A 27988-nucleotide genomic window follows, 5' to 3' on the forward strand; every position below is an offset into this window, starting at 1 on the left:
AGTAAGCTCTTAGAAGAGAGACACCCTATGGAGTCAAGAAGATTCATTAGAGCAAGTGTCCGCAGATGAACAAAACCTCTCCTTTTGACAAGAAAACCCAATGGTAACTTTTATTCTGGTTTCATATTTCAACAGTTAGACTAGGAATATTCCAAGAGGTTTAAAAAAAAAAAAAGCTGAGTCATCAGTGTCCTTTAGAAGGAAAGAAACCTCCCTTTAGGGTGATAAATCTTCACTTTTGCTGGGGGGGAGGGTGCCCCTCAGAGATGGGGGTGCGAATGGTGCGGGTCTCATTTCTTTATTCACAACCCTGTACTTTTCTAGATTTAGTTCTGCCAGTTAACTTAGCAGGAGGACACTCGCCAGGAAGGTTAGGGTAGACTCTCTAGATTAGTTATTTGGGGATGTTAGGATGAAGAGGTCCTAACATATACACCCGGATCTTCCTGCTGGCAGATTTTCAAAGAAGATGCCCAGCCGTGCTTCATCCTGATGCACACTCTTCCGCTCCCCAATAACTGTAAAGTGCGAAAAAACCCTGCCAGGGCCTGCGGAAAGCGCAGCGCTTCCGAGGCTGGCACGCTTTCCTCCTTCCTCTCCAGGGGAGCGATCCCAGCACCGCTCCCGGTGATGTCAGTGGAATCCTGAGCCGGATCCCGCTCCACGGCTGGGGGAGGGCGGACGGTGCTCTCGGCAGCTGAGCAGAGCAGGGGTGTCCCCTGCGAGACCACGGCAGTCCGGGACCCCCAGGGCATAAGCTCTCTCAGCGCGCGGGACCCCGGCGACCGCGCACGCCGCCCCCGCTGGCCCGCGCCACGCTCCGCCCTGGACGCCGCTCGTCCCGGAGCGGGGGTGCGCGGGGGGTGGGAGCGGACCAGCTCAGCCTGATTTACGGCTCTGCTGAAAACCGCTTCGCACCCGCAGCAGTAGAAGCGTCGCGGCGGCAGCGGCAGCAGCAGCTGCAGGGGCAGCAACAAGTCGGGTAAGTGGGCATCTGCGCCCGCGGCCCGGCCCAGGGGGCGCGGCAGAGGGGGCCGTCCGGGCTAGGCAGTAGGTCCCGTCCCCGTACCACGGCGGGGAGTTGGGCTTCTCGGCCCCCGCCTGCGGGAACTCGTGTGCGCATGTATCCACTCTGGCACCGACGGGCTGGCACGCTGCGGGGCAGGGGCGGGGAGAGCCGGGACCCCCGAGGCACAGTGATTTCCAGCTTGCCCTGCGTAGGCAGAGGAGATTAGGGCTTGTCCGCCCACCCTGTGAACTGGAGCTTCCTCTGGGCCATTGAAACCTTGCGTACTCCCGGAGTGCGTGATTACCCATTTCCCCATGCAGGGATTCCACCCCTTCCCCTTGCTCCCTAGAATCCCGAGTTCCCCTTCTTCACCTCTGGCCTGAGTTTCCGGCCAGGGTTGGCATCCTATCTCCAGAAAACCCGTGGTCCAACAGCCCGGTGTAGCACAGGAAGAGGGTCCCCTCTTTGGGGGCCAGAGGCTTATTAACCTGGAAGCTTTGCCTAGCTGTGTGGGGACCGTTGGCGCCTCTACTTCTGAAGAGGCTGAGGGGCCTAGGAACAACACTTCTCAGTCTAGACCTCTGTTTGGGGCCCAGCGCTTGTTACATTTAAGAAGAAGCCCTTCCTGGAGGGAATAGATAGGCGCTGCTTGTGGAATCGGGTTGCTAGCAGTCATCTGTTGCTAGGGCTAAGATAATAAATGTCTGCAAGGAAATAAGAACTTCCCGTTATTAAAAGAGTTATGCTGATACCCACCTGGTTCAAACTTTTGCCATCCTAGAGGTTTTCGTGTTAAAACAGACAGGACAAATCCAACCAGGACACTCTGTTTTAATAAAATCTTGTCTGTGGCCCCACTTAACGTCCAATAGTATTTGACATATTGGGTTTCCAGATTTCAGTAAATCTGGAGTATTGGGGGGGCATCATTATTATGATAACACTTTGAGTTAAATCATCATGGCAATAATTTAAAAACAAAATTAAGGGCAAAAATCTCAGGTTGAAAATTTTGCAGCTGATTGTGTGCTTAATGCCACTGCACCTAGTTTGAGTGATAACCTTTCCTATACTTGAGGAAAGACTGCTGAGCTTGCTGTCTTAGGACCTGTTTTGGCAATTCATGTGAGTTTTTCTCATTTTTTTTTTTGTATTCATGCTTATCAGTGTCATCAGTAAAATAGGACACTTTTTTGCAGTTACTGTACTAAATTCAGGAGGGCAGGAAACTTGAATTCCACGTCGGAATCTGACACTGTCCATTTGACCTTGGATTAATTACTTTACCTCCTTGCTCCAGTCTTCTCATCTGTGGAAAGGGAATGTTACCCACCTTTTTTATCCTAAGCAGAGTTTGGCAAAATTTGTCTATAAAGGCCAAGTAGTAAGTAGTTTTGACTTAGCCTGCTGTAGAGCCTCTGTCTCAACTACTCACCTCTATCGTTTAGTGCAAAAGCAGCAGTAGACAATATGCAAATGAGTGGAATGTGGCTGGATTTGGCCCATGGATTGTAGGTTTTTAATTTTAGTAATAAGATATTAAATGCAAAAGTAATTTGGAATTTAAAAGCCTCTGTCCTCATGGAGATGATCAGCAACAATCATTTCAGTAGCATTTTTTAAACAGACGTGCCAATTACCTGTTTTATTCTCCCCTGCCCAGGACTTTGAGAGTAATGCAACAGAAGGCTTTTGAGGAAAGCAGATACCCCTGGCAGGAGTCCTTTGAGAATGTCGCTGTGTGCCTGCCATTCCGCTGCCCGAGGTGTGGGGACCATACCAGATTTAGAAGCCTGTCCTCATTGAGGGCCCATCTGGAATTCAGTCACAGCTACCAGGAAAGAACCCTCTTGACAAAATGCAGCCTCTTTCCGTCCCTCAAAGACACAGACCTAGTCAGTTCCTCAGAACCCCTGAAACAGGGAAAATTGCAGAGCTGTGGCAACATAGTGAAGCAGAAACCGAGCTATGTTAACTTGTGTAGCATTTCGCATGAACACGGCAAGGACAGGAAGCCATTTGAGGTGGTGGCAGAGAGGCCTGTGTCCTATGTGCAGACCTACACTACGGTAGACCTACGTGCAGACTCGCTGGATGGCCCGAGGTCGAGTCCTGGCCTTCCCACCTCAGACACCAAAGCAGCTTTCGAGGCACATGTCAGAGAAAAATTCAATCGGATGGTCGAGGCTGTGGACAGGACCATTGAGAAGAGAATCGATAAACTCACCAAAGAGCTGGCCCAGAAAACGGCTGAACTGTTGGAAGTTCGGGCAGCTTTTGTGCAGCTTACTCAGAAAAAGCAGGAAGTGCAGAGACGAGAGCGGGCCCTGAATAGACAGGTGGATGTGGCCGTGGAGATGATCGCAGCGCTGAGGCAACGCCTGATGGAATCCGAAGAGGAGCTTCTCAGGAAAGAAGAGTAAGTGGCGTTGAAACAGGATGCTAACCCCGTTGCTTTAGGCCCTTCCCACCCCCTCACAAGTTATACTCGAATGTTAAGCAAGGTTTGGTTTTAATCATTTGCAGGTACCTTGGCTACATCTCCCATTGATATAGTTGAATGTAGGAGGCATAAGGCTTTTAATACTATTTACCCTCTCCACTGTGGTCTCCAGCTCAGCAACATGAAAGTCGAAATATCGAATTCCTTCTCACTTTGGAAACTGCAAACCACCACAAATAATTTTTTTAGAGAGAGGAGTAGTGCAGTCTGTTCATGGGACCCTTTCCTGGCCGTGGTCGTGGGTGGGGTGGGGAGGGTGGGTGGGAGGGAGCTGAGAGGGAAGGCAGAAAGGGAGTACTAGGGGACCCTTTCCGTCTCACTGACGGTCTCCAGGCAATAAAATCAAGAATATGAGAGGCTGTCTTGTTCAAGTATACTCTAAATATAAATAATTCTGGCTTCTTTGCCATTTTGGATTACCTGTCCATATTAATTACACGTCAGTAGCAGAGAATCTGTTAATTATAATTTTTATTTTGAAGAAGCAGACATTAGGATACCCAGAGGAAGCTTCTGAGATTTCCATACTCTTCTGAGTTAAGTTTGAGAATTTTCTTTCTGTAAAATACTAGACTAAGTCATGCCTGCTTGCAAAGAGTTCACACGGGTTTTTACAAGTTATAGGTGATCAGAGAAGCTATTACTTTAAAAATTATCACACTTGGAAAAGCATTTCCTTATCAATGAGTATGGATTCAACCCAAACTAGAAAAGTATATGTAACAATGCAGTGTTATTTCCCAAATGCTTAATGTTGGATTTAATTTTATTTTTTTCTTTTTCTTTTCTTTTTTTTTTTTTTTTGGCGGTACGCGGGCCTCTCACTGTTGGGGCCCCTCCCGTTGCGGAGCACAGGCTCCGGACGCGCAGGCTCAGCGGCCATGGCTCACGGGCCCAGCCGCTCCGCGGCATGTGGGATCTTCCCGGGCCAGGGCACGAACCCGTGTCCCCTGCATCGGCAGGCGGACTCTCAACCACTGCGCCACCAGGGAAGCCCTGGATTTAATTTTAAATGGAGGCTCAGAATTCACAGAACCAAAGGATGTAAAAATTGATTGACTGAAACAGCCTAAAAGGCAGGTTTTCAAATAAGTTGAGTTCTATTATACGGATTGTCTTAATTTCATGCTTTCTTTGCCCTGTGGCACTCTTCTATTTTGTGTTCTCTCTTAAAATGTAGTAAATTAAAGCTTCTCTACTTGGTAAGAGGCTGAGAAACTCTATATATTAAAGAGATCATCACTTGCTATTACTAAATGCTTACTGCCTACCTAGAGGGAAAGCCTGCTCTGCTCAACTAGATGATTTTAAAATCATGTAGTGAGGATGGATTTGAATCAGCCATTGATTTATTGATACTCTGCTCCTAGGGAGATGATCTCCATCGAAAAATGTTTCTCTCTTGGTTCTTGACGTTCCCTGGTGGGAAGCTAGTGCCTTGACCTGCTGTAGCACCCAGGGTGACTAACACTGCACCACTGAAAAAATGGCACATGGGGTTGCTCTATGTGCAGAGAAAAGCCTAGAATTAAATTAGTGATATTTCTGTGTGATTGACGAGCACTGAATTTAAAAGGCAACCAAATTAATTGTGTTCATTTATTTGTTTGTCATGTTTTATTTATTAAGTACACAGGTAATAATGGACATGGGATTTGGGGTGGTGGCGGCTGCCTGGAGTATGGGAGAACAATGTGACGGTAGGGAGGAGCATATGGTTAGATGTAGGTTATTGTCAAGGATGTACCTTTTATTTTGGGTGGTGTGTTCAAGGGTGCTTTATTATTATTATTTTTTTTTTTTTTTGCGGTACGTGGGCCTCTCACTGTTGTGGCCTCTCCCGTTGCGGAGCACAAGCTCCGGATGCGCAGGCCCAGCGGCCACGGCTCACGGGCCCAGCCGCTCCGCGGCGTGTGGGATCTTCCCGGACCGGGGCACGAACCCGTGTCCCCTGCATTGGCAGGCGGACTCTCAACCACTGCACCACGAGGGAAGCCCAAAGTGTGCTTTATTATTAAAAATAACTGGTTAACTAACTTTAGTAAAAGTGGGCCATGCATGAATCCATACTGATAATATGTTATATATGGTTAATCCAGTGCTCTTACCTGAGGACCAGTTAAAAAATTAAATATACTTGTTAAAAAAAAAAAATTTAATGGGGTAAAATTGTATGTGTTAAAAGTCCTCCCTCCTCACCAAACATCCCGCACCCCATCCTCTGGAGACAGCCACTGTTTAGTTCAGTGACTGTCCTTCTAGACCTTTCCTGTGTCCATACAATCATGTACTTTTTATGCACATACAGAGTTACTGTGTTTTCCCAAGTGGAATCATGACACATACTATTCTAATCAGTTTGTTACTGATGAATACATGGTTTTGTTCCATTTTACCTGATGTTAAAAATAATGTCTCAGTTAACGTCCTTGTACATATATCTTCATTCATGTTTTTAGGTGTATACCTGAGGGTACATTATGAGTTGATTTTTAGTATGACATTTTTGAACTACCAGGGGAAAAAAAGCAATGACATTTAAAAAAACACCTTAAATTCAGTGAAACTGCCTTAAACTTTTAAACATAAAATAAACAAAGTCTTCATTTTGTTAAGCCTTCATTTGGCCTTTGCCATTAATTTCTGTATTCAAGCCTCAAATAATCACTCTTTCTGTACATAAAATAGAACTGAAAGAGTCTTCTTTCCAGGAAGGACAGTGGAGCTCTTGGTCTGAGAGAGCAACTGTGGCCAACAGCCTCAGTGGCTACAGTGTCTAAATCCCCCACCCCAAAATGGGGAGCAGAGCAAGCCAGCTGCCCATCTGTCACACTACTAAAACCAGGGTGATTTGACTACATCTGCCTGGCTGGGCCACGCTCCTTCCTTCCACCACTCCCTCACAGTGCTAAGCCTTCCACCAAAGAGATGGCCTTTCATATATGGAAGACCTGCTTGGCCAACGAACACACCAGGAGTTGTGCTCTCCTGTTAAACCCCTCCAAACGAGCTCTCAAGTCCCATTTGTGAGAAGAAGTAGGTTGTTACAGTCCCATTTGAAATTGACTTAAACTCTGGGGACCCTTTAAGACACAGATAGTAGCTTTGGTTTAAAAAAAAGCAAACACCTAGTATTTGACATTCACATGAGGCTCTCTTGCTTATGGATTATCCCCATAACTTTAAAATTCTTTCTTTCATACTGAAAAAAAAAAAAGACTTGAGGGCTGATTCTGCCTTGAGGCCATCTATAGGCTGAATCAACTCGGATTACAGAAGTCATATATATGCTCTGTAACAGAGGAGGCTGTTTGAACTGGCAGTGTTTTGTACTTTTGTCCTGAGTCTCATTGTACCTCCACAGAGAGGTGTCTGTATGTTTTTGGAGTGCAAATCCAAGAAAGAAACTGCTCATTGTCTTCACAAAGTTTGTGCAACTTTAAAAGTCCTATGGAAACAGGTACTTGTATTTACTTGTTCAGGAGTATTCAGAGCTTGCAGGGTAGCACTGCCCATGATCAGGTAAATCAGTCCCAGCCAACCTTGCAGTAAGGTGTCCCTTAACAAGAAAGGACAGATTGTAGCTGATTCCTGGCTGAGTTGGTGACCTGGGCTTTGGAGAACATCAGTGTAATAGCAGTAATCCTACATTTACTTGCACACTCATCTGTTGGTAAGGTTGGAAGGCCCTGACTGAGCACCTGTGATGTGCCCAGCACTGTGCTAGGTGTGTTTGGGGGACATGAAATTCTTGGTCTTTTTCCCTAAGGAACTTACACGCTACATAGGAAGAATAAAACATACCCATGTTCAAACTCAGGGTAGTTTGAAAAAGTGCTTACATACAAGCCACAGTTTCAAGTTGATGAACATTAGAGAACGCATTTTCCCCATATGGTGAGGCCAAACTGAAGGAGTGAGGAGGAAAGGCGGGATTTGCATTGGTAGCTGGAGGACAGTGACATTGAAGGACATCAGAGAGGTGACTGTTGTAAACGAACCCTGAGGGGACTGTGTAATTTTAGTTCTGGAAGGTACCCACCTTCATTTTACAGATTTGGAAAATAAAGCCCAGAACAGTAGAATGACAAGGACAAAAATTCAGTAGCAAAGCTGAAACAGGAACCAAGTTCCTTATCTCTCTGCTGAGTGCTTTTTCCATTAATTCACTGTGCTTCAGCCAGACTTTTGAAAATACGCTATTTGCCCAGAGCATCAAGACTTAGGTAATACCAAATCTGGCCCATTTTGGAATGGCTTGCTTCTCTGCTGTGTTGAGAGGGCTGCCATGGTGACATCATTTATTTTTCTGATGAGATTAAAGAAAATGTCAGGTGGCATCAAAGGTGTTGGGAAGTGGGGAAATGGTGGCGTCATCAGTATAGTTGATATTGAGCTTCTGGAACACCAACCCGGGACTTGTAACTTCCAACAACGGCTTTTAACTTGATCCTCTGGATGTCTGTTCTCCGTCAGGGTAGAGTACATGCCACTACCAGCCTTTGATGGCAGTGAGGGACCTCTTTGTAATTCCATCTCTAATTTCCATCCTGCTCCCTTGCGAGCTATGACAGATAGAATCTCTCCCTTCTTCCTTCATCATTTGACTTGTTCCCAGCCTGGTGTCAGCCAGAAGACAAATCTTTACTGAGTGCTTGCTGAGTGCCAGGTACTATTCTAGGTTCTGGTCATACAGTGATAACCAAATGAGTCCAGTTCCTGCTTTCATGACAGGAGTAGACAAGCAGATAAATTAGACATTAAACGTCATTAGGGGTATGTTAAAAGAGACATCGAGGGGTGGCTTGAACCAGGAATGTCCATTTAGGTTTCTATCCAAAGCTGGCTGTAGAATGCTGTCCTTTGAAGGACAAGTTTGACTTGGTAACTTGCTTTGCACAGCTAAACCCTCTTGCCACTTAATTACGTCTTTCCCAGTTTTGATCAGCTAAAGCAGTGCGTGGACAGTGTGGTCTCCAGACTGATCCATAGCTAGGAAGCAGGCCGAGAAAAATCATGTCAGATGTAGAGTTCAGTGGGACAGGGAGGTGTCTGTTTGCTCCACATTTTACTGCATTTATGTAAATGGGGCCTCTCTATCCAGGCTGTGTTCCATGCAGACTTACGAACCAATGTAGGAAAAACTGGATGTCAAATATTCCCTCTTAGAGATGGCATCTGGTAAAATTTGGAGACCCCCCCAAAAAAATTTCTATTTGTCTCTCTCATGTCTGTCCCTCCCTCCCCAAACTACCCTTTCTGTCTGGACTGAGGGGCTTAGAATGTGGTTTTGATCTATTTATAAGAATAATTTGACTTTCTCCTTAGAGTTATTTAAGTTCTTAATTAGAACCATATATTACACTCTTTGGTGTGTTCCAGGAAGTTAAAAAGGAGAGATGAGGCAAAGGGCTGACAAGAGTAGAAATGTGACATGGCTCCCGATGTGGGGCAGGTGTGGGTTCCACCCTGTGGGCCCCGCCAGGGATACAGGAGCTGACCCCGAGCTCTGAGTGTGCAGCCTGGCTTCCAGTGCTTGGAGGTGATTGGCTCCAGCTTTATGATTTGCCTCGTGGCTGACATTACAGTCGGTCTGAGGTGTTCTGTGATCAGTAGCTAGGCTATTTTTAGCCAGGGGTATTTTTACTGTTTCATATACCTCTGAAGAGGTTCATAAATCAGTAATGCAAAATGAAATTTAAATAACTTGGTAGAACTTTGCCCTTGGGATAAGAAGCTGTTAAAGGTGTTGTTTAAGAACAGGAGAGAGAGGGCTTCCCTGGTGGCGCAGTGGTTGAGAATCTGCCTGCCAATGCAGGGGACATGGGTTCGAGCCCTGGTCTGGGAAGATCCCATATGCTGCGGAGCAACTAGACCCGTGAGCCACAACTATTGAGCGTGCGCGCCTGGAGCTTGTGCTCTGCAACAAGAGAGGCTGCGATAGTGAGAGGCCCGTGTGCCGCGATGAAGAGTGGCCCCTGCTTGCCACAACTAGAGAAAGCCCTTGCACTGAAACGAAGACCCAACACAGCAAAAATAAATAAATAAATTACTAAGACTCCTACTCCCAACATCTAAAAAAAAAAAAAAAAAGCGCTGGATGTTTAAAAAAAAAAAAAGAACAGGAGAGAGGCATCAATTTTAGATCCCACCTTCATTTCTGAAGCAGTTACCTGTGTTGTAGGTTACTTACTGGTTTTATGCCCCAATACTTGTCTGGAAAAAGAGACAAGGAAACCTAAGTATCTTTTAGTCAGCTAAAGATTTTTGTCTAGAGATGTAGTTAGACATCTCATGCATTCAGCAGAAATTTGTGGAGTCTCTGTTGTGTGCTGGGCTCAACATTAGGTGATGTGGGAATCACAGTGTAGGAGCAGGCCAGGGCCCTGAACTCGCTGATTTTGTGATTGACGGCGTCAGTGGCACGACGAGTCCCTGCAGTGTGTGCTGTGATAGGCTGCATGGTCTGCGGGAGAATACAGCAGGTCACCCAGCCCACATTTAGGCGAGTGGAGCCCTCAGGTTAGAGGGATCATTAGAGTGGGGGCTTGGGAAGGGACCCTGGGGGAGGGAACAGCATCTGCAGAAGAAAGCATCTGGCTTGTAGGCTGAGTGGAGTTCACTGATGCTGGAGCAGAAAGGAGGTGATGTGCAGTGATGAGACCCAAGGGGATTGTAAGGCTAAAGGATGTCCATGAAAGGTGGAAACGTAGGGAGTTAGACATGATAAATGGTTTGTGGATAGTAGATTACAGTGAGTGATATGATCAGTGTGTCGTCCCTCATTAACAATGCATAGTTTGGGACTTCCCTGGTGTAGTGGTCCAGTGGGTAGGACTCCGTGCTGCCAATGCAGGGGGCCCGGGTTCCATCCCTGGTCAGGGAACTAGATCCTACATGCCGCAACTGGGAGTCTGCATGCCACAACTAAGAAGTCCACATGACGCAACTAAAGATCCCACATGCTGCAACGAAGATCCAGCATGCCGCAAATAAAACCCTTCGCAGCCAAAATAAATAAGTAAATATTTAAAACAAACAAATAAACAAAAGCAATGCATAGTTCAATGCCAATGTAAAATCGCAATGAACACCACGGTGCGTTAACGTGCATTTCCCTCTATCTCTACACCTGCTTCTAGAGTGTGTTGTTCACATGATAGTATATCTTCGATTTTTTTTTGAAATTAACCCATCTTTAACCCACTTCAGAAGAAGGAATTGAAGGGGTTCAATCTGTAAAAAATAAAATATTATCTATGTTTTAGACCTTTATAACCATCCTGTAAATAAATGAGTGCATGAGTGAACAAATATTTTTTTCTCAATAAAACTTTGATTGTACTGAAGGGGCTTTTTCACTCAGTGCTTCCTTCTAATGTGTTTGTTTCTGAATGCCTGTGAATCTCAGGATACTGAAAGATTTCTAGGTCTGCAAATCATTCAGCATGATAACGAACTTCAGGCCAGTTTCTTATACTATAGTGGTATTCTGGTATCTTTTTCTTTAGTATCAGATATTGCTTTAAATAAGCATATTTTCCATCGAAGCTTAAAACCTGAATTTCAGTCATTTTTAACCTTTTTAAAAAAAATAAATAAGAAGTCAAAGATAGGGCTGGAAGCAGCCTAGAATCAGTTAATTTCCCCAGAGCTGGTCTGCACCCATACCTGGACTGAATTTCACGTTTGCCCTTATCTTCTCATCTGGCCTTCCAGCTTTACACTGTATTCTGAGTTAGGGTTGAGAACTTAAAATAAAACCACACAGGTCTTTTACTCTGCTGTCTGATAGCATGTGTTATTCTTTTTCTTAGTCACATTCAGCCCAGCTTTGTAATTTTGTATTTATTTCAGTATTTGTTTCTTTTAATGTCTGCTTCCCCCACTATGTGAGGGGTCTGTGCAAGACAGCCGGATCCAGCCTGCCACCTGTTTTTGTGGAGCCCCGCGCTAAGAATAGTTTTTATATTTCTAAATGCTTGAAAAAAATTCAAAAGAGAAATAATAATTCATGATATATGAAAATTATATGAAATTCAAATTTCAGTGTCCATAAGTTAAGTTTTATTGTTACACAGCCTCTGTGGCTCTTTTGTGCTAGGCAGACTTGAGTAGTTGCAACAGAGACCGTATGGACTGCAGAGCCTAAACTATTTACTCTCTGGCCCTTTACAGAAAAAGTTGGCTGACCCCTGGTTAGACAGTAAGCTTCATGAGGACAGCCACCGGTTCATGAATGCCCTCGCACTAAGCCCAGTACCTTGTAGCATTCAGTAGATGTTTGTTGAGTTCCTGAATAATGGAGTAAATAAATGTATGGATTGTGGCTGCATCGTACTAGAGTTCTAGCCCACGTCGTCCACCCTTACCAGAGCTCTGAGGTTTAGGATCACCCTGTACACGGCATGGCAGCAGTTCTCAAACTTTTTGGCCTCGCTTCCCCTTACGCTCTTAAAAAAATCTGAGGACCCCAAGAAGCTTTTCTCTGTGTGGGTTTTATCTATCAATATTTACTGTATTAAAAATTAAAATTTAGAAAGTAAAAACACTAATGCATATAAAAATAATGATATTCAATCCATTACTTGTTAACATATTTTTGTGAAAAAGAACAATTTTCCCAAAAACAATTTAGTGAAAAGGGTGGTATTGTTTTCAAAGTTTTGCGAATACTTTTAATGCCTGGCTTATTTAATAGGAGGCAGCTGAAACTTAGTTCTGCCTTCAATGTGTTGCAAATTTGTTGTTTTGGTTGAAGCAGATGAAGGAAATCCAGTCTCACACAGATATGTAGTAGGAAAATGGAGAGGTATGTTAACAGCCTTTTGAGAGAATAGTGGATATTCTGCTTTGATATTATGCCAGAGCTTGACAGTTGGTAGCTTCTCAAAGGTTAACTGCAATGTGGAATCTGAAACCACATCAGTGAACGAACACTCCCTTCTCCCCTCCATTGAAATCCATTGGTCTGTCTTGCACTTTGAATGGATATTTTACTGTTTGGAGTATAATGATTAAAGAAAGTACAAATATAAAGTAGTTAAATCTCTGTCTTTTTCATTCAGGAAATTCACAAGATTCCTTGGGAAAATAAGACGTGTTTCTGGATATTGTTAATCCAGACTGAACAGGATGTGAGAGGGGGATTTGAAGTTGTGTACATGTGCTATTCCACAATTAATCACTAGTTTCTGTTCCTGTTTTTACCTAATACAGATACCCAAACACAATCTCAGTATGAACTTCTCCAGCCCTTGTCTCGTGTAACTTCTCTTTTAAAATTAAATCATCACTGTTTTAAATGTCTTTTTTTTTTTTTTTTCTTAGTTGATGTGAAACATCCATAAGCAGAAATTAGGTTAGCATTGGTGCCAGGTTGTTTGGAAAAAAGGGTATTAACTTCTTAGCTTTAGGGGACAAGATAATTGAATGAGGGAGGTTAGAAAAAGATGCTTCATTTTTACAACATAACACTCCACAATCAACTAGTGGCATTAACGTTTTAAAAATTTTTATATGGAACCGGTAATAAAACATCACATGATTTAAAAATGTAGCCACAATCATAAGCTGTATTGCATTCAGATTTGTTTTCTTGCTTTTGAGATGTTAATTCTGTGGGATTAAGCTGTCAAATATTGCTGTCTTATATTCTAAACTGTAACAGCCTGAGAGCTCAAGAATAGTAAATATGCACAGAGAAAAAAAAAGACTGGAAAAAATACACCAGAATGTTCACAGTAGTTACCTCTGGGTGGTAGGATTATGGGTCATTTTTTGTTTCTTCCCTGTCCTTTTTAAACATTGACTACAACAAATATTTTTGAATATTATGTGTCATGTATTGTACTGAGTGATGGGCTTACAGCAAAGAACAAAAAGCTGATTCAGTCCCTGCTCAGTTAGATCTTCCATAGGTCACTTTTTGTATTTCCCATAATAAACATGAAATATTTCTGTAATGAGATAAATATAGTAAATATTATAAACCAAAATGAATTGAAAAAATATACTGGCTCTTTTTGCTATGTTTTTGGTTTTGGTGGGCGAGAGGGTTGTGGGTTTTTGGTTGTTTCCCCTGTAAGTACCAATTTGGAGACTGGTTTATGAGTCAGTTATCCTAAACGTCACCAAACATCACCAGTAAACATCACTTGACTCCAAATGAATTGAAGCCTTGATATTGGAAAGAGGAAGGAGCAGCCATTTCCTGGGCTTTGTTTTCGGTGGTGCTTTTGAGCTGTGTGAAGATATCCCATCCAAGCGTTCTCAGTTGTAACTAAGAACCATGACAGGGCTGGATGTGGCACCTGGATGGACCCTCCACTGTTTTGCTGCTGGTTGGGGTTTGTGACTTACCTAGGAGGCAGGTCAGAGCCAAATGACGGCAGAGCTTGAAAACTGGCTTGTGTCCGTGGCTTGAACAGCTTGGAAAGTGCACATCTTCTATGCAGGGCTCATACGGAAACATCTGGAAATAAACTTGAAACTTAATGATGAAAGAGAACTTTCCAAAAGGACTCTTATTTCCTATATGTGACTACTTCTTAGCTCCTGAAAGATAATGGAATTATTATGGGCTCTGGGTTTATGTTTGATCTGGATAGGAAACTAGAAAAAAGGGGACTGGTATGATGAGCAATTTTTGGAGTGAATCATTGTTAGAACCAGTCTCTTTTCTGTTTTTATAAACATAGAATTTTATAAATATATAATATAACATTTTACAGAGACGTTTGACTCTGTAGGAAGTGTCAGAAAAGTTTCAGTATGGCCAAGTGTGATGTAATATATTTATGAGAGAAAAGTCATGACTAATTGTAAAAGTGGCTCCCTGACCAGTTGTACAGAATAAAGGATCTGGAAGCCACCACCAACTGTTTTGCAAAGACCTTCTTTGAAACTATGACTTCCTGAGCTGAACATCCCTGAAGTTCTACTCTCAAGAAATTATGGAGCTTAGCAGAAAATAAAAATCAAGTGGAGGTTGAGAAGATTCAGAGAAGGCAGTGAATTTAATGAACTCTCTAGAACAACTGCATGAGGTTAGATTTAAGAAAACATTTAGATTTTTTAATCTAAAATGAATGAAGTTTAGGGGAACAATGATCAGAGTCCTTAGAATCTTGGTTCTGCGTGAGTAGAACATGGCCAGAAACATGAGGGACCGCTCTCTGAAGGTTGCGAGTTCAAAGACACATAAAGGAAATACTATATCCAACAGGTAGTGAAATTATGGAAATCAGTAGCTCCAGTGAGTGTGACAAAACAGACAAAGGGGATGGCCAAAAAGATCTTCATGATTTCTTATTAAGTGAGGCAAAGCAAATGAGAGAATTGTGATACTGTATACCTGGTAGTACTGGTGTGTGTGTGTGTGTGTGTGTGTGTGTGTGTGTGTGTGTGTGTGTGTGTGTGTGTGTGTGTGTGTGTGTGTGTGTGTGTGTGTGTGTGTGTGTGTGTGTGTGTGTGTGTGTGTGTATTTGTAGAGATGTTTGTGAGGATGGTTACCAAAATGTACACAGTGGTGGTCTTAGGATAATGGGGTTTCAGGTGATATTTTCTTCATTATATTTTAATGTGTTTGAATTTTTTATAAAGAACTTATTTAGTTATAATTCAGTAAAGTATTATTTTCATACTTGCATTAGAAATAAAAAGATATAAAATAGTAATATAGTTATTAAAATTTTTCTGGATCTCTGAATCACAATGAATTATGTAGGTAAAGGTATTTTGCTCAACTTTTTAGGGAAGGGCAACCTGAACATTGCTTCTCCTATGTCAGCTAAAGTAGCTTCCCCAACAGACCTTGGATCTACCTCAAGATGGCAGTTCTTGGACTGTTTCATTCTTAGCTCAGAAATATACTATTGGGGCTTCCCTGGTGGCGCAGTGGTTGAGAGTCCGCCTGCCAATGCAGGGGACGCAGGTTTGTGCCCCGGTCCAGGAAGATCCCACATGCCGCGGAGCGGCTGGGCCCGTGAGCCATGGCTGCTGAGCCTGCGCGTCCGGAGCCTGTGCTCTGCAACGGGAGAGGCCACAACAGTGAGAGGCCCAAATAATGCAAAAAAAAAAAAAAAAAAAAAAATATATATATATATATATATATATATATACTATTGGACATGGTGACTCCTTTTATATGCTTTGGTGCTCAGTGTGGCCTCTTGCTTCCATACTTCCTTCCCTGTAGTCTTTTCTTCCCCAATAGCCAGACTTTTCAAATGTAAGTCAGAACTTTTCTCAAAAGTGGCCAGTGGTTTCCCATCTCATAATAACATCTGGCACACTGACCTGTGAGGCCCCGCCTGGCTCCCTGCTCTGGCTGTCCTCCCCTCCCCACTCTGCTTTGTCCTTGCAGGGCTCCTTGCTGTACCTCAGGCCATTCTGCACATTCCCACCAAGCACCTGGCTTGCTCTTCCCAGCTATCTGCATGGCTGTTCCTTGCTTCCTGGTGTCTGTTCAAATGCTGCCCCATCCAAAAGGTTGTCCTGACTTTGCTTTCTATAGTTTCACTTACTCCTTCCCTTCCTCCATCATTTGCTGTCCCCTTGCCCTGTTTCTCCTTAGCACTTATCACCATATGACATATATGTTTATTTGTATATTTTATAGTGACTGTCTTCTACTAAAATGTAGTCTCTAAATGTATCACTTAAAATGTAATTTTATCTCTTTTATCATGCTGTGGCCATACTGCCTAGGGCAGTACCTGACACATAGTAGGCACTCAGTAAATATGTATTGAATGAATGAATTCCTGTCTCGCTTCTCCATTTTGTGTTCTGATGTTTTTGCCTTGCAGAGAAGTGGTTACATTCAACCATTTCCTGGAAGCAGCCGCTGAGAAGGAGGTTCAAGGGAAAGCTCGGCTCCAGGACTTTATTGAGAACCTGCTGCACCGGGTAGAACTGGCGGAAAAGCAGTTGGAGTACTATCACAGCCAGCAGGCCGCTGGCCTCTGCCGGGACACCAGTGAGCACGTGGTGAGTCACGCAGGCCCCACACCAGGTGTGAGGGCTGTGATATATCAGGTGGGGTCAAGGACGGAAGAAACGGGAACTGGAGAATGATTTGCAGGAATTTTCTAGACATCATTTGAAAGCACTGCCCTGGCCATGCCTGTGTCAGGGAAGTGATACAGGTGAGTTCAAGACACTTGGAAGTAACATCCTGGATGCACAGTCTCCATTTCTTCACTCTCCAGCTCCACACCAAGCTGAGTTGGTAGAAATATTTTTATATTGTAGAATGACAGTTTGAAGTATACAAAGAAATCATCTGTCCCTACCTTGGTGTCAAGTATATTGGAAGTTATTATCCTGTTTTGGAGCTCTTCAAGGAATCTTCTGAAAACTTCCATGCTTCTTAGTTAGCAAAATTTAACCACATTTTTTCTTTAATAGGAAGGAAAACACTATTTGGTAGTCTCTATTGGTGAAACATTCTTTAAGTAGATTTTCAAAAAGGCTAAGAAAAATTCACAGGTGATATGCTATAATACATTTTTGCATACAATTTTACATATGGTTTCAGGGACTTAAAAAACGCCTAGAGCCCAAATGAGAACCCTGAATATGGATGAAGGTCCAGACTCTCATAAGTGGCTTTTTTTTTTGGCTGCATTGGGTCTTCGGTGCTGCGCGAGGGCTTTCTCTAGCTGTGGCGAGCGGGGGCTACTCTTTGTTGTGGTGCACGGGCTTCTCGTTGCGGTGGCTTCTCTTGTTGCAGAGCATGGGCTCTAGGTGCGCGGGCTTCACTAGTTGTAGCACATGGGCTCAGCAGTTGTGGCGCACACGGGCTTAGTTGCTCCACGGCACGTGGGATCTTCCTGGACGTGGATTGAACCCATGTCCCCTGCATTGGCAGGTGGATTCTTAACCATTGCGCCACCAGGGAAGGCCCTCATAAGTGGCTTGATCAAGATTACCTGGTCTCTTCAGAGGGTGGGGTGTTTACAAATAACCATGCTGTAGGTGTCAGAGGTGGATGGCCATATTTGCCCTCTATACAATTTCCTTGGTGGTATAAACAACAAAGCCAAAGAATGGATTTTTGAAAACCTAAAGTGGTTTATTTATAACATTTTCATTATCCATTGAATTTTATTTATGCTTACCACCTTCCCAGAAGATTTAAAGATGATTCTTTTACTAACCCCCAAATGGACTATATATATGAGGAAAAGAAAAATAGGGAACATTTATGCTAACCAAAAGGTTAGGAAGGTTGCTACTGGTTGATTGAAAAGTTTAGGTTGAGCAGTCTGGAAGCCAAGATTAACAGAATAATGATTAAATAATCGAAGAAGGAATGAAATGAAAGGCATGTGGATAAAGAAGGAAGACCGGAGGGAGAGAGACAGCAGGAAAGAACAGAGACATGGAGGAAGGAAAGAAATGAAGAATCTTACACAGTGCCTACTGTAGTAACGTTCCCTCAGCCTTCGAGCCGTACAGTTGGGCAAGCGCCAGAACTTCCCAGTCAGGAACAAAGTAGACTGGAAGGAAGTAAATGTGTCATGCTTGTGAGGTTTCAGTAACTGTCATCAAAACAGTTTCAGCTACGTGACGTATTTATTATTTTCCAGGTGGGTGTCTGTGGTCTCCTGAGAAGGAACGTTTATTCCCCTCCTCGATTCCCCTGTCACCTCCTTGGGAAATGCAAGAGTGCAGTCTCGGCTGGAGGGACACTCTGAGCCCTTTCCTGCCTCCTTCTTCCACCTTGCCATCTCTCAGGGGAGGGTTGTGGCATGAGGTCACCGAGCCCAGATGTGAGGTGAGAGGGCCTGGCTTCTAGATCATTCCCACCCTGCTTCTGACTGGATGAGACAGTTTGTCTTCCTGGGCCTATCATTCTTCTATAAAATGAAGCAGTTGGACTAGATGCTGTATAAGGGCTTTTGGCCTCTTAAATTCTGTGATCATCACCTGACTTTGGTGATTAGGAATTCTAAAATTAAAATGTAGCCATGATATTTTCAGTATTTAGTCTTATTAGTAACCCAGAACTAAGAAATGTATAAATTATTAGTAACCCAGAGCTAAGAAGGTCTCAGAGAAAATGGAAGGCAATGAGAAAGAAAGGAAGCCCATTAGTTCTCGCCTTTATTTATATTTCTGTGCTCACTTCTTCTGCTGACTTTACTTTTCCAGCTTGGAAACTGAACACCTTTTAAAAGACATGGCCAGTCCTTACTTCTCATCCTGCTGTATCATGTAATCAAAAGTTGAACAGCATCTCAGCTCTTCTAGTCAGATGTATAGATATAAAATTATGTGTGTGTATGTGTACACATAACATATATATACACACACGCACACATAAGTATGTGTATATACATACACACACACACACACACACACATATACATGTACATACAAATACGGTAGGATATTTAATTAATAAATATTTGTTTCTGTTCTCTATGTCCCAAAACCTGACATCATCTGCCTTCTTCAGATTTGATCTACATAAGGAAGAGTTGACTAATTCAGATCAAATAAAGTGCAGTTAAGATTGTAGCAGGGAATTTAGAAGTGAGAGCTGTCTGTGAGTAGGGCATGATCAGGCTGTAGTGAGGTCAGCTGACTTTTGGAGGGAGAACACATTGCCCTGAGAAGACCAAGAATGAGATGTTTGATTTCTGAAAGTATGGGCAGATGTGGTTTCCCCTGTTTTCATGTATAGTCCTCTAAACTCTATTTTGGACCATAGCGTACCACGTTATGAGACAGTCTACAAACCCTAAGACCATTTTACCTTTTTACTTAGTCTGTTTCATCATAATAAAATACATTCACCACGTCTTTGATGTAATTAAACTACTCAGTCTGGCCTCTCTGGTATCTGTGGCTATGGATACATGGAAGAACTTGGATTCTTTTAGCAGGAAAACCTTTGAATCGTATCTTTAGTAACCAGTTTGACCCAGCTGAATGAAGGTGCAGGGCACCAAGAAGCCTAGGCTTCTGGAGCCTCAGCCCCGCCCAGGAGAGCTCCTTGCCACAGTGCACCCCAGGATGGAGTAGAACTTTCTGACTGACTCCCCCCACCTCCGCTCCCTCCTCCAGAACAGTGGGGAATGCTGTCAGGAGCCTGGCTGGCTCTTGCCATCTCCAACAAGGCTGCTGTACAGAAACAGTGCGGCCTTGTCATCTCCCTTCTTTTCCAGCCCCCAGTTCCCTCCCTCTGTCCTCTTCCCTCTTTTTCTCATTACCACCTCCAGAGAGTAGTGACATTTCTAGATTGACATGTTAAATTGCTTCTTTCTAAGATGTCTTCTAGCTTTAAGATTCTTTTGTGCTCTAGAAGAATTTCCTTCCCCCTCATGTTTAGTGCCTTTTCTGAAATAATGTTTCGGCATATGTATCTTTCCCTTAATCCTCTTGAGCATTTATGTTCTTTTTCACCTGGCTGATTTCTAAAAATGTAATATGCTTACTCAGGTAATTTGTCTGTATGCTCAGAAACATGCTGTCGAATTAGACACAAAGTGACCTAATATCTCATCTGCCAAAATCACTCACAGAACTGCTCAAATGGAAGGTCATGAAATAGCTTGGATAATCTTATTTTAAGCATTGCATTTATTTCCTGCAGGTTGCTAAATTAGGACTAGCAGTAATTCATTTAACATATTTACTGGGGATGCAGTGCTTACTGGGTGCTGAGGAAACTGCTGTGAACGAGATCGATGAGGTCCCTGGTCTCAGGGAGGAGGGGCACACAATAAGCAAACAGATAATGAAGATAATTTCGTATAGTGAAGATCCTACTATAAAGAAAAAAGTAAGATGATATGTTTGAGATGGCCACTTTAGCTTTAGCAAAAAGCTTTCAAAAAAAGCCTTGCTGAAGAGGCAACATTTGCACTGTGACCTGAATAACAAGGACGCAGCTCTGTGAGAATTTGGAAGTGGAATATTCTAGGCAAAGGAATAGGAAATGCAGCTGCCTCAGGAGGGAACAAGCTTGGCATGTTTGAGTGGTGGGTGATAAGTCAGAGAGGTAGGAAGGATCCAGATCAGGCAGGGGCTTCTTGGTCATATAAGGAGTTTGCATATGTTCCACTGCACACGGGGAAGCCATTGGAAGGTTTTAAGTAGGAGGTGATCTGTGTTTTAGCAAAATCACTCTGCTGCTCTGTGGGGAATTGACTGGAGGGGTGCAAAAATGAGCGACAAGTTAGAAAGCTCTTCTCTTGTGGCAGATGAGGGGGGATGGCAGCTTGGGTAGAACCGAGTTGAGAGAGGTGAAGGGTATCGGATATGTTCTTGGAGGAAAATTGACAAGACCAGCTGGCCTTGCTGAAGGATTAGATTTAGCTGGCGAGGGAAAGTGAGCAGTCAAAAATGAGTCCAAGGTTTTGGCCTCAAAAATTGAGTATATACAGAGGGGAAGTTGGAGGAGGGCTAGGTGTCCAGTTTCCCAAAACCTATCATAACCTGAGACACCATATTTGTCTTTTAAGTACTTAAATTGGCTCTCAGTGCAAGGTTATTTATATTTTTTCAACCTGAAACCTTGACCAAGGACTCTCTTGATCCCCATCTTCATACCCTCCTCTCCCTAAATAAAAAGAAGACAAAGTAGCTGGACCAGGAGAAAATGGAGGTAGGTAGTTGGGCTAAGTGGGAAGAGCATCTCCATCTGCCTGAGGCTGTGGAGGCCTCTTGTGTTCACAGGGAGGAGAGCACATGAAATTCTTTGGTGCCTGTGATATCGGCCCCACCTCCACCCCAAGACTCATAATCTAGCAGATCACTGTTGGCCTTTTCCCTGTGAGAGAAGCACACACACACACACAACTTTTGCATAAAATTCCAAAGGGAATTATGTACCCATATGCAATACATCATCACACTATATGCTTGCATACATACATAAAGTTGAACATATTTTGTCATGCCTGAATAATAATAATTTTTTTTAAGTGGGAAAGTATTTAAAAGGAAGGAAAACCCTGTAAGTTTTTAGAGTTTATATACACACTAAAACCCATTCAAGGAGCCCAGCTGATGGGGAGCGGGGGCAGGCGGACTGGGAGAAAGAGGGTAGAAATGCTGATGCCTTTGGGGTTCCCGGAAACTACCAGTCTGGTGTTTGCCGGAGCCATCTGTTCCTCCTTCTTTGTATATTGCAAGACCTCATGACCCTCACGCAGGGAATGTGCCTTTTTCTGTTCACGTTTACTACTCTCATGCCAAACCCAGCCAGCGTGGACAGGGTCAGCAATAATGCGGACTTTCAGTTGTGTCCCAAGGCAGAAGGCAGGAGTCCCATCTTACCTTCCTAGGCACGTGACCCTCAGAAGTCTGCTGAAGAAAGCTGCTTTCTGATTTGCTCCTGACTAAAGTTCAAGCTTCACACAGAAGACCTGGAGGAAGATCCTGTTATGCTGAGCTTGGTTTCTCCGGTGATTTGAGTATAGCAGGGATGCATGTCTTGGCCACGCTGCGCCAGGATGGCCCTTTCTCCACATTCTCTTTGTCGTCCTCTTCTTCCGTCAGTCTGCTTGCGGATGTGACACCACTTCTTTCAGTAAAGGCTGCATGAGGGAGGTTGGGAATATGCTATAAATACACTTGCCTATAAAGTGTCTGGTGACATGTGGAACACAAAATGATAATTATCATTTATTCTGCAAATGATATTCTGAGCCCAGCCACAAAAGTGCATGCAGATATTTTATTGAGAGTGGAAAATAACCTCAAAGATAGATGGCCTCAGGACATTTGTGAAGTTGGTCTTCGTATGCTCTCATTTTAGAAATGATGTATTTTAGGCAATAAACATTTGATGCCAATTTTCCCCGTAGTTGATACACTGTGACCAGACATAGCTGTAGTAAATTAGCTGCAAATACAGCCTGAATCAATCAAGAAATAATGGCACATCATTCCCGTTTTTAAAAACATGTTTCTTCAAGTGTTGTTCTCTTGAGGGGCTGTTTAACTTTTTGAAATTTTTGAGATCTGCTGATACTGGCTTCTTGGAAATCTCAGAACAGGGAGCCACAGAGGCTTCCTGAGTAAGCAGAGCTGAGCATGAAACATTCTTGTTCTCCGCGGTGATGGATGGTGCCATGGGCAGTGATCCCGATACCAGTTACCGGCTTCTTTAATGGGAATACAGTTTCTTAAAAATATAAGCAACGAGGATTTTAAAAGCCGAATCCAGCCTTTAAGTGAAGTAATGTTTTGTCTTATTTGTTTTCCTTCAGCTTACAGATATCTCCTCAAATAGGAAATCCAAATGCCTGTATGTATATCTTTTTATACTTAGGCTATTTGATATTGTTTGCATAATATGTGTTCCTGTTGCACTTTATATGATATCTATAATATAAGTGGATTGGAGAGTTTCAGGAGAAAATTTACCTCCTTGTGTACCTAACTTTCTAAAATGTGGATGTGACTTTTAACTCTGCTAATAGTCTGTGAGTATACGGCAGTATGATAGTAATGCAGGAGTCTTTTTAAAATATTGTATAATATAACTTTCTCTTATTGTGCTATAGTGTAGTCGTAATATCTCTGTAGCACTATTAATGTAGTGTGCACACTAATTTATATATATATACATTTATACTGTGAATCATATACTTTATGATAGCTGTACTACAGATGTTTGAATCCCCGAGAAGTCACTTAAAGAGTCAAGAGATAAGCGTTCTGGTCCCATCTTCTCCATAGACCACTGTATGTATTACCCTGGATAGTCATTTAAGTTTTCTCTACCTCAGTTTTTATCACTGGTAAATAAGACTAGTAATATCTCCCTGGGAATTTAGTATCATGAGATCACTTCATGAAGGCCATAGAAATTTTTGGAAGAAAAATATCAATATATATTATTTGTTTTACTGGCAGCATTATTGCCACCTTAGCATGCAGGAGTGATTGTTCCATGAGTAGTTTTTATTCTTTTAAGGATTTAAAGAAATCTTTCTTTCTGCTCATCTCCCTCCCCGCCCCCAACCATTTGTAGAAGCCGAGGGCACCCACATTCTGTGTGTAACCACCCTGATCTCAAGACCCATTTCCATCCAAAGGGAAGGAGCTACCTGAAAAAAGCCAAGGATGACAGAGCCAGCATGCAGCCTGCTAATAAGTCCATGCACGAACAGGCCGAGTCCGCAAGAGAACTCTGCAGACCAGCAAAGAAAGGGGAGCCTCTAGGATTTACCCGGAAAGGCAACATAAGGCCCAAAATGGCCAAAAAAAAGCCAACAGCGATTGTGAACATCATCTGAAAGGATGGATGGCTCTGGACAACCACCACTGGGCTTTGGGAATGTTGTTCTAGGGGTCAGTAATGTTCTTTTAGACACAAGCCATCATAAAACACATTTCATGTCCATACAGGCACCTGGATTAACCAGAATTTAACAAACGGAAATCTCGGTGAACCAGAATTTTTTACAAGTCCCTTTTGGAAGCAAGAGGCAAATTACAGAAAGAATTTTTTAAAAATGCAAGCAGTCTTATTCCAAACTTTTAGTAAAATGAAGCTCCAGCTTCTAAGATGGTTAGCCCGTCTCCAGCCGTTTCCACATCTGGAGTTCTGTGCAGTGGTTAATTCTCAGGCCCAAGGCCAAAAAAGATGTCAGGCACTGGAAAAAAACTCAACCTGTGCCCCCTGCTCTGTGAGTTGTGAGGCAAGGAATGGGAATGTAAAGTCCTGTTAATAGTAGTGAAATAAACATATTTTTGTTTGTTTTTAACCTTACCCTCAATTACTTTGGGAGCTTCCAAAATAAGGCTGTTTCCCTGAGTATTCTGATTAATCAAGATTTCAGTGTTTGGGCTGCTTCAAGGACTCGTTCTGTCAGACTTCAGTTGTCATTTCGACAGACTGTTTTCTAGTTTGTTTCATTCAGGTTTTTGTTTCCCTGGATGCATGTTTATTCTTACTTTGATGCACCTCTGTTCTCTTCTTTGGCTGAGTATTCTGCACCCTAAGACCAAGCTGCCAGCCTCTATCTTAATAGCTGCTTCTACTGCTATGGTTGGGGAGGATAGTAAAACACGTTTGATCGGCACCCATCACCAGTTCAGGGTCTGAATGGTTGGATGCCAGTGGATTGCACATTTAGTGCATTGTGAGCCATCCCGGAGACACCACAGATGTTACTCAGCCCTTTCCTAAGACCTGCTTCCCGGGGGGTGTCAGCATCCTCTCTGTTAGCTGTAGGCATGACTTTCTCCTTGCTGGCCTAACTTTTTCCACCTCCTGCTGCTTCTGTGCCCTTTTATAACTAAAATACATGTTCTTACCTTTCAACCAAGTATCTGATGTATTTGCTGTATATGGCCTTCTAAAGTAATTTCTGAAATAAACATTGCATGTGGGATTCAGGATCTGAGATTGTCCTCCCCGCCCTGCCTCCCTAAAATGGCCTTGGTTTCCATAAAGAACCATCTGTTACGAACCTCCTGCTTTACAATTTTCTTCAAGAATGAATTTCCGTGTTACTTTTTTTTTTTTTAATTAGCAATATCATCAGGTCTCCTGCAGAGTTTACAAGTGCTGACATTCTTCTGGAAATAAGAACAATTATGTCCACAAATACATACATTTATTTGTATAAATGTACAGCACATAACACATACAAAATATATATGTCAAGTATATTAATAATTTATTTTTAAATACTCATGAAAAAGGCGTGTGTTTGTGGTGGGTGGTTTTTAAACTACGTATTTTCATGTAAATTGAATTCTCTTATTTTAAAAATTAAAGCTGTAACCTAATTAACATTAGTAGAATTATGATTGTTATTGCAATAAGCATCAGATTAGCAATGCATTAAAAATAGGTAACAAAGCAATTACTTAAAATGCCAGTAAATTGAAAAGTGTAACTTATACAAATGCTTTGAACCTATCGTAGTGAAAATGTTAATTTTTGAATCTTCACCTTGACTTTTGGCTCATGGGGGTGGGCTTTTCACGTGGCGTATAGGCAACTATTAAGTGGGAAAATACATTGCTGTGAATATCACTGTTTAGGCTAACACTAAAAACTGTAACGTTATAATAATTATTTATTTGGAGAATTAATCTCCTTCAAGGTTATTTATTATTGATGTTTATACCATGATTGCACTTTAGCCTTTTACATACTAAAAACTTGACTTGTTTGTTGTATTGCATGCTCTTTGTCCCATAATGTGTATGTGCAATGACAACAGTTTGCTTTTAAAGGTGATAGAAGCCAGATTTTTTCCCCATTTTATTTAATGTAACTTACATTTTCAATTTCATTTAATATGCCTAGAGGGCATGACAGCTCTCTTTGACAGTGGTACCCAGTGACCTTAAGAAAGCACCATAATGTCATATCTACTCTATGTACATTACACAAGAGAAATGATTTTAAGGTTTAAAATTTTTTTAAGTTCTAACTAAATTCTGACTCTTACATAAGGAGATGCATTATGTATACTGTGCTTCCTTAGAGGCATAAATTTGCTTTTGAGACATGGGAGCCACCTCATGCTAAGGGATATCCCATTTACATGCCTTGGCCTGAGTCTTGTGCCATGTCCAACTTGGGTCTTATTTTTAAATATTTTCTGTGTCTTAATAGGCAGTCAACCTTAGAATTGCTTTTTTGAAGAAATCACCAAAGTTTCTGGGAAAACATGTTCAAGTTTAAACTGAAGAATGGATCTAATTTTATCATTTGCTTTGTAAGGAAGAAATCTTTATTTCAAACCTTCTTTCATTCTCTTTTCCCAAACTAGGTTACAGATTCTTAAATGCAAAGTTCAGATAACTTAGACACTGTTTTCCGGTATTCTTCAGGGTCATTCTGTTGTATGGAAGTAGGAATATTCTGTTCCCAGATTTAAAAAGAAAGTTTTTAGATTATGAAATAATAATAAAGCTATATTTATGACTAACATGTTGGTATGTTTTGTCTAGTTGAAGTGTTTCCAGGGAACCAAGTGTGCTTGTCTATTAACAGTGAACAAAATAGTTCTTCATGAATAAGTTGTTCATTGTACATATAAACACGATGATCTTGTACCTATAAATTTTCTTGAGAACTTAGCTTGATCTTTTTTGTTTATCATAATACTTCTGTCTAAAGGTTCTTTTTACATATGTTCACACTCAGAAGTCCTCATTAAAAGCTCATTTGGCACTTTTCTCCCATCTTCCTCCACAACCATAAGTAATTTTCCTACACTGTATTTTTAAACTTATCAACTTTTAGCAAAAACCATGAACAGATTTCACAGTGTATATCCCAGACTATATGTGCTATACATTCTAGTCATTACAAGGCTCAGAAAGTGAGCCTTGTATATATCTGGGATAGTTAACAGAATTATATCATTGGTACAATTACTCAGCCATTGGTCTTTTAAGAACCACGGAATTAGGAAAATTTATGGGATTCCATTTGTTCAGAAGCTGTTAGAGTTGTTAGGGAGATGACCTCAGTCTGTTCTCATGCCTACTCTTGTTAAAGTTAATGGGGTGCTCGCTTCGGCAGCACATACACTAAAATTGGAACGATACAGAGAAGATTAGCATGGCCCCTGTGCAAGGATGACACGCAAATTTGTGAAGCGTTCCATATTTAAAAAAAAAAAAAAAAAAGGTTAATGGGTTCACCAGGTCATATTGTTCTTGAGAAATAACTGTGGCATTCTTGATTATCTCTGGGCATTAGAAAACATAAATAAATCCCCATATCTCAATTCTGTTCAACCTGGATCCTTGAAAAATGAATTCCAAAGATGGCATGCATGCATGACCTAAACACAATCCCTGGAAACATTTCAAATATTTAAAAGATGGCGGACTTCAGAAATTGGATTCCTTTTGGTGAATTAAGGTGGTGAATTTTTTTCTTTTTTTCTTCTTTTTCTTTTTTTGTCCATGTTTGGTATCAGTAAACTGCACAAATCTGAAATTTTCATTTAAGAAAGGGATCTTCAACCTGCCCTATGATACATTTACTCTGGGTTTGCAGCCATTATTCCAAACCAGAAATGAGTTTTTTCCACTCAAGGAACCTCACACATAGGCAGGCCCGGCTCTCCTGTCTGCCCTGTGATAGGGACGTTGGTAAATAAATTTTGTATATATCTGGGATGGTGAATGAAAGCTTTGGTACTCATGTCCTGTGAGAAGAGGAGACACAGCTGCTTTCCTTGAAAATCTGAAGTGCTGTCACAGGCAAGAATACTTATTTTTTATGGCTGCAAAAGACATTACTAAGACAGTGAGTGAAATTTCTAAAGAAGCAGATGGTAAGTTATTAAAGGAAAAATGTCTAAGTGCAACACAGAGTAGGTCACCTTGTTGAAAAGTGAGGATCCTTCGAAGAACACTTGTAGCCCTGGGATTCTGTCATGTGTGATACTGCATTATTGTAAATGTTGGCTGCATAAAACAGCGCTGACGTGACAAATTGATTTTGGAGATTTTTCCTATTGACTTGGACT

The 27988-nt window shown here is 42.2% G+C and overlaps 1 protein-coding gene across 1 annotated transcript; it reads left to right on the forward strand.

Moving 5' to 3' along the window:
* The first annotated feature begins 937 nt into the window (after positions 1-937).
* On the forward strand, positions 938-26426 carry ZNF365 (zinc finger protein 365). Its single transcript, XM_082674253.1, has 5 exons — positions 938-982; positions 2673-3428; positions 16325-16505; positions 22745-22782; positions 23512-26426. Exons 2-5 carry the CDS (start codon positions 2686-2688, stop codon positions 23774-23776), a joined length of 1227 nt encoding a protein of 408 aa, XP_082530379.1. The 5' UTR covers positions 938-982; positions 2673-2685; the 3' UTR covers positions 23777-26426.
* Positions 26427-27988: the final 1562 nt, after the last annotated feature.

This window comes from Grampus griseus, assembly GCF_964374135.1.
Source record: "Grampus griseus genome assembly, chromosome: 16".
Classification (NCBI taxonomy): domain Eukaryota; kingdom Metazoa; phylum Chordata; class Mammalia; order Artiodactyla; family Delphinidae; genus Grampus; species Grampus griseus.

Bases quoted from the DNA above. Each gene is read 5' to 3' on its own strand.
- ZNF365 (XM_082674253.1), top strand. From the start codon at position 2,686: ATGCAACAGAAGGCTTTTGAGGAAAGCAGATACCCCTGGCAGGAGTCC. The intron at 3,429-16,324 runs GTAAGTGGCGTT...TTTGCCTTGCAG, and splicing joins GAGCTTCTCAGGAAAGAAGA to AGAAGTGGTTACATTCAACC. The intron at 22,783-23,511 runs GTATGTATATCT...AACCATTTGTAG, and splicing joins AATAGGAAATCCAAATGCCT to AAGCCGAGGGCACCCACATT.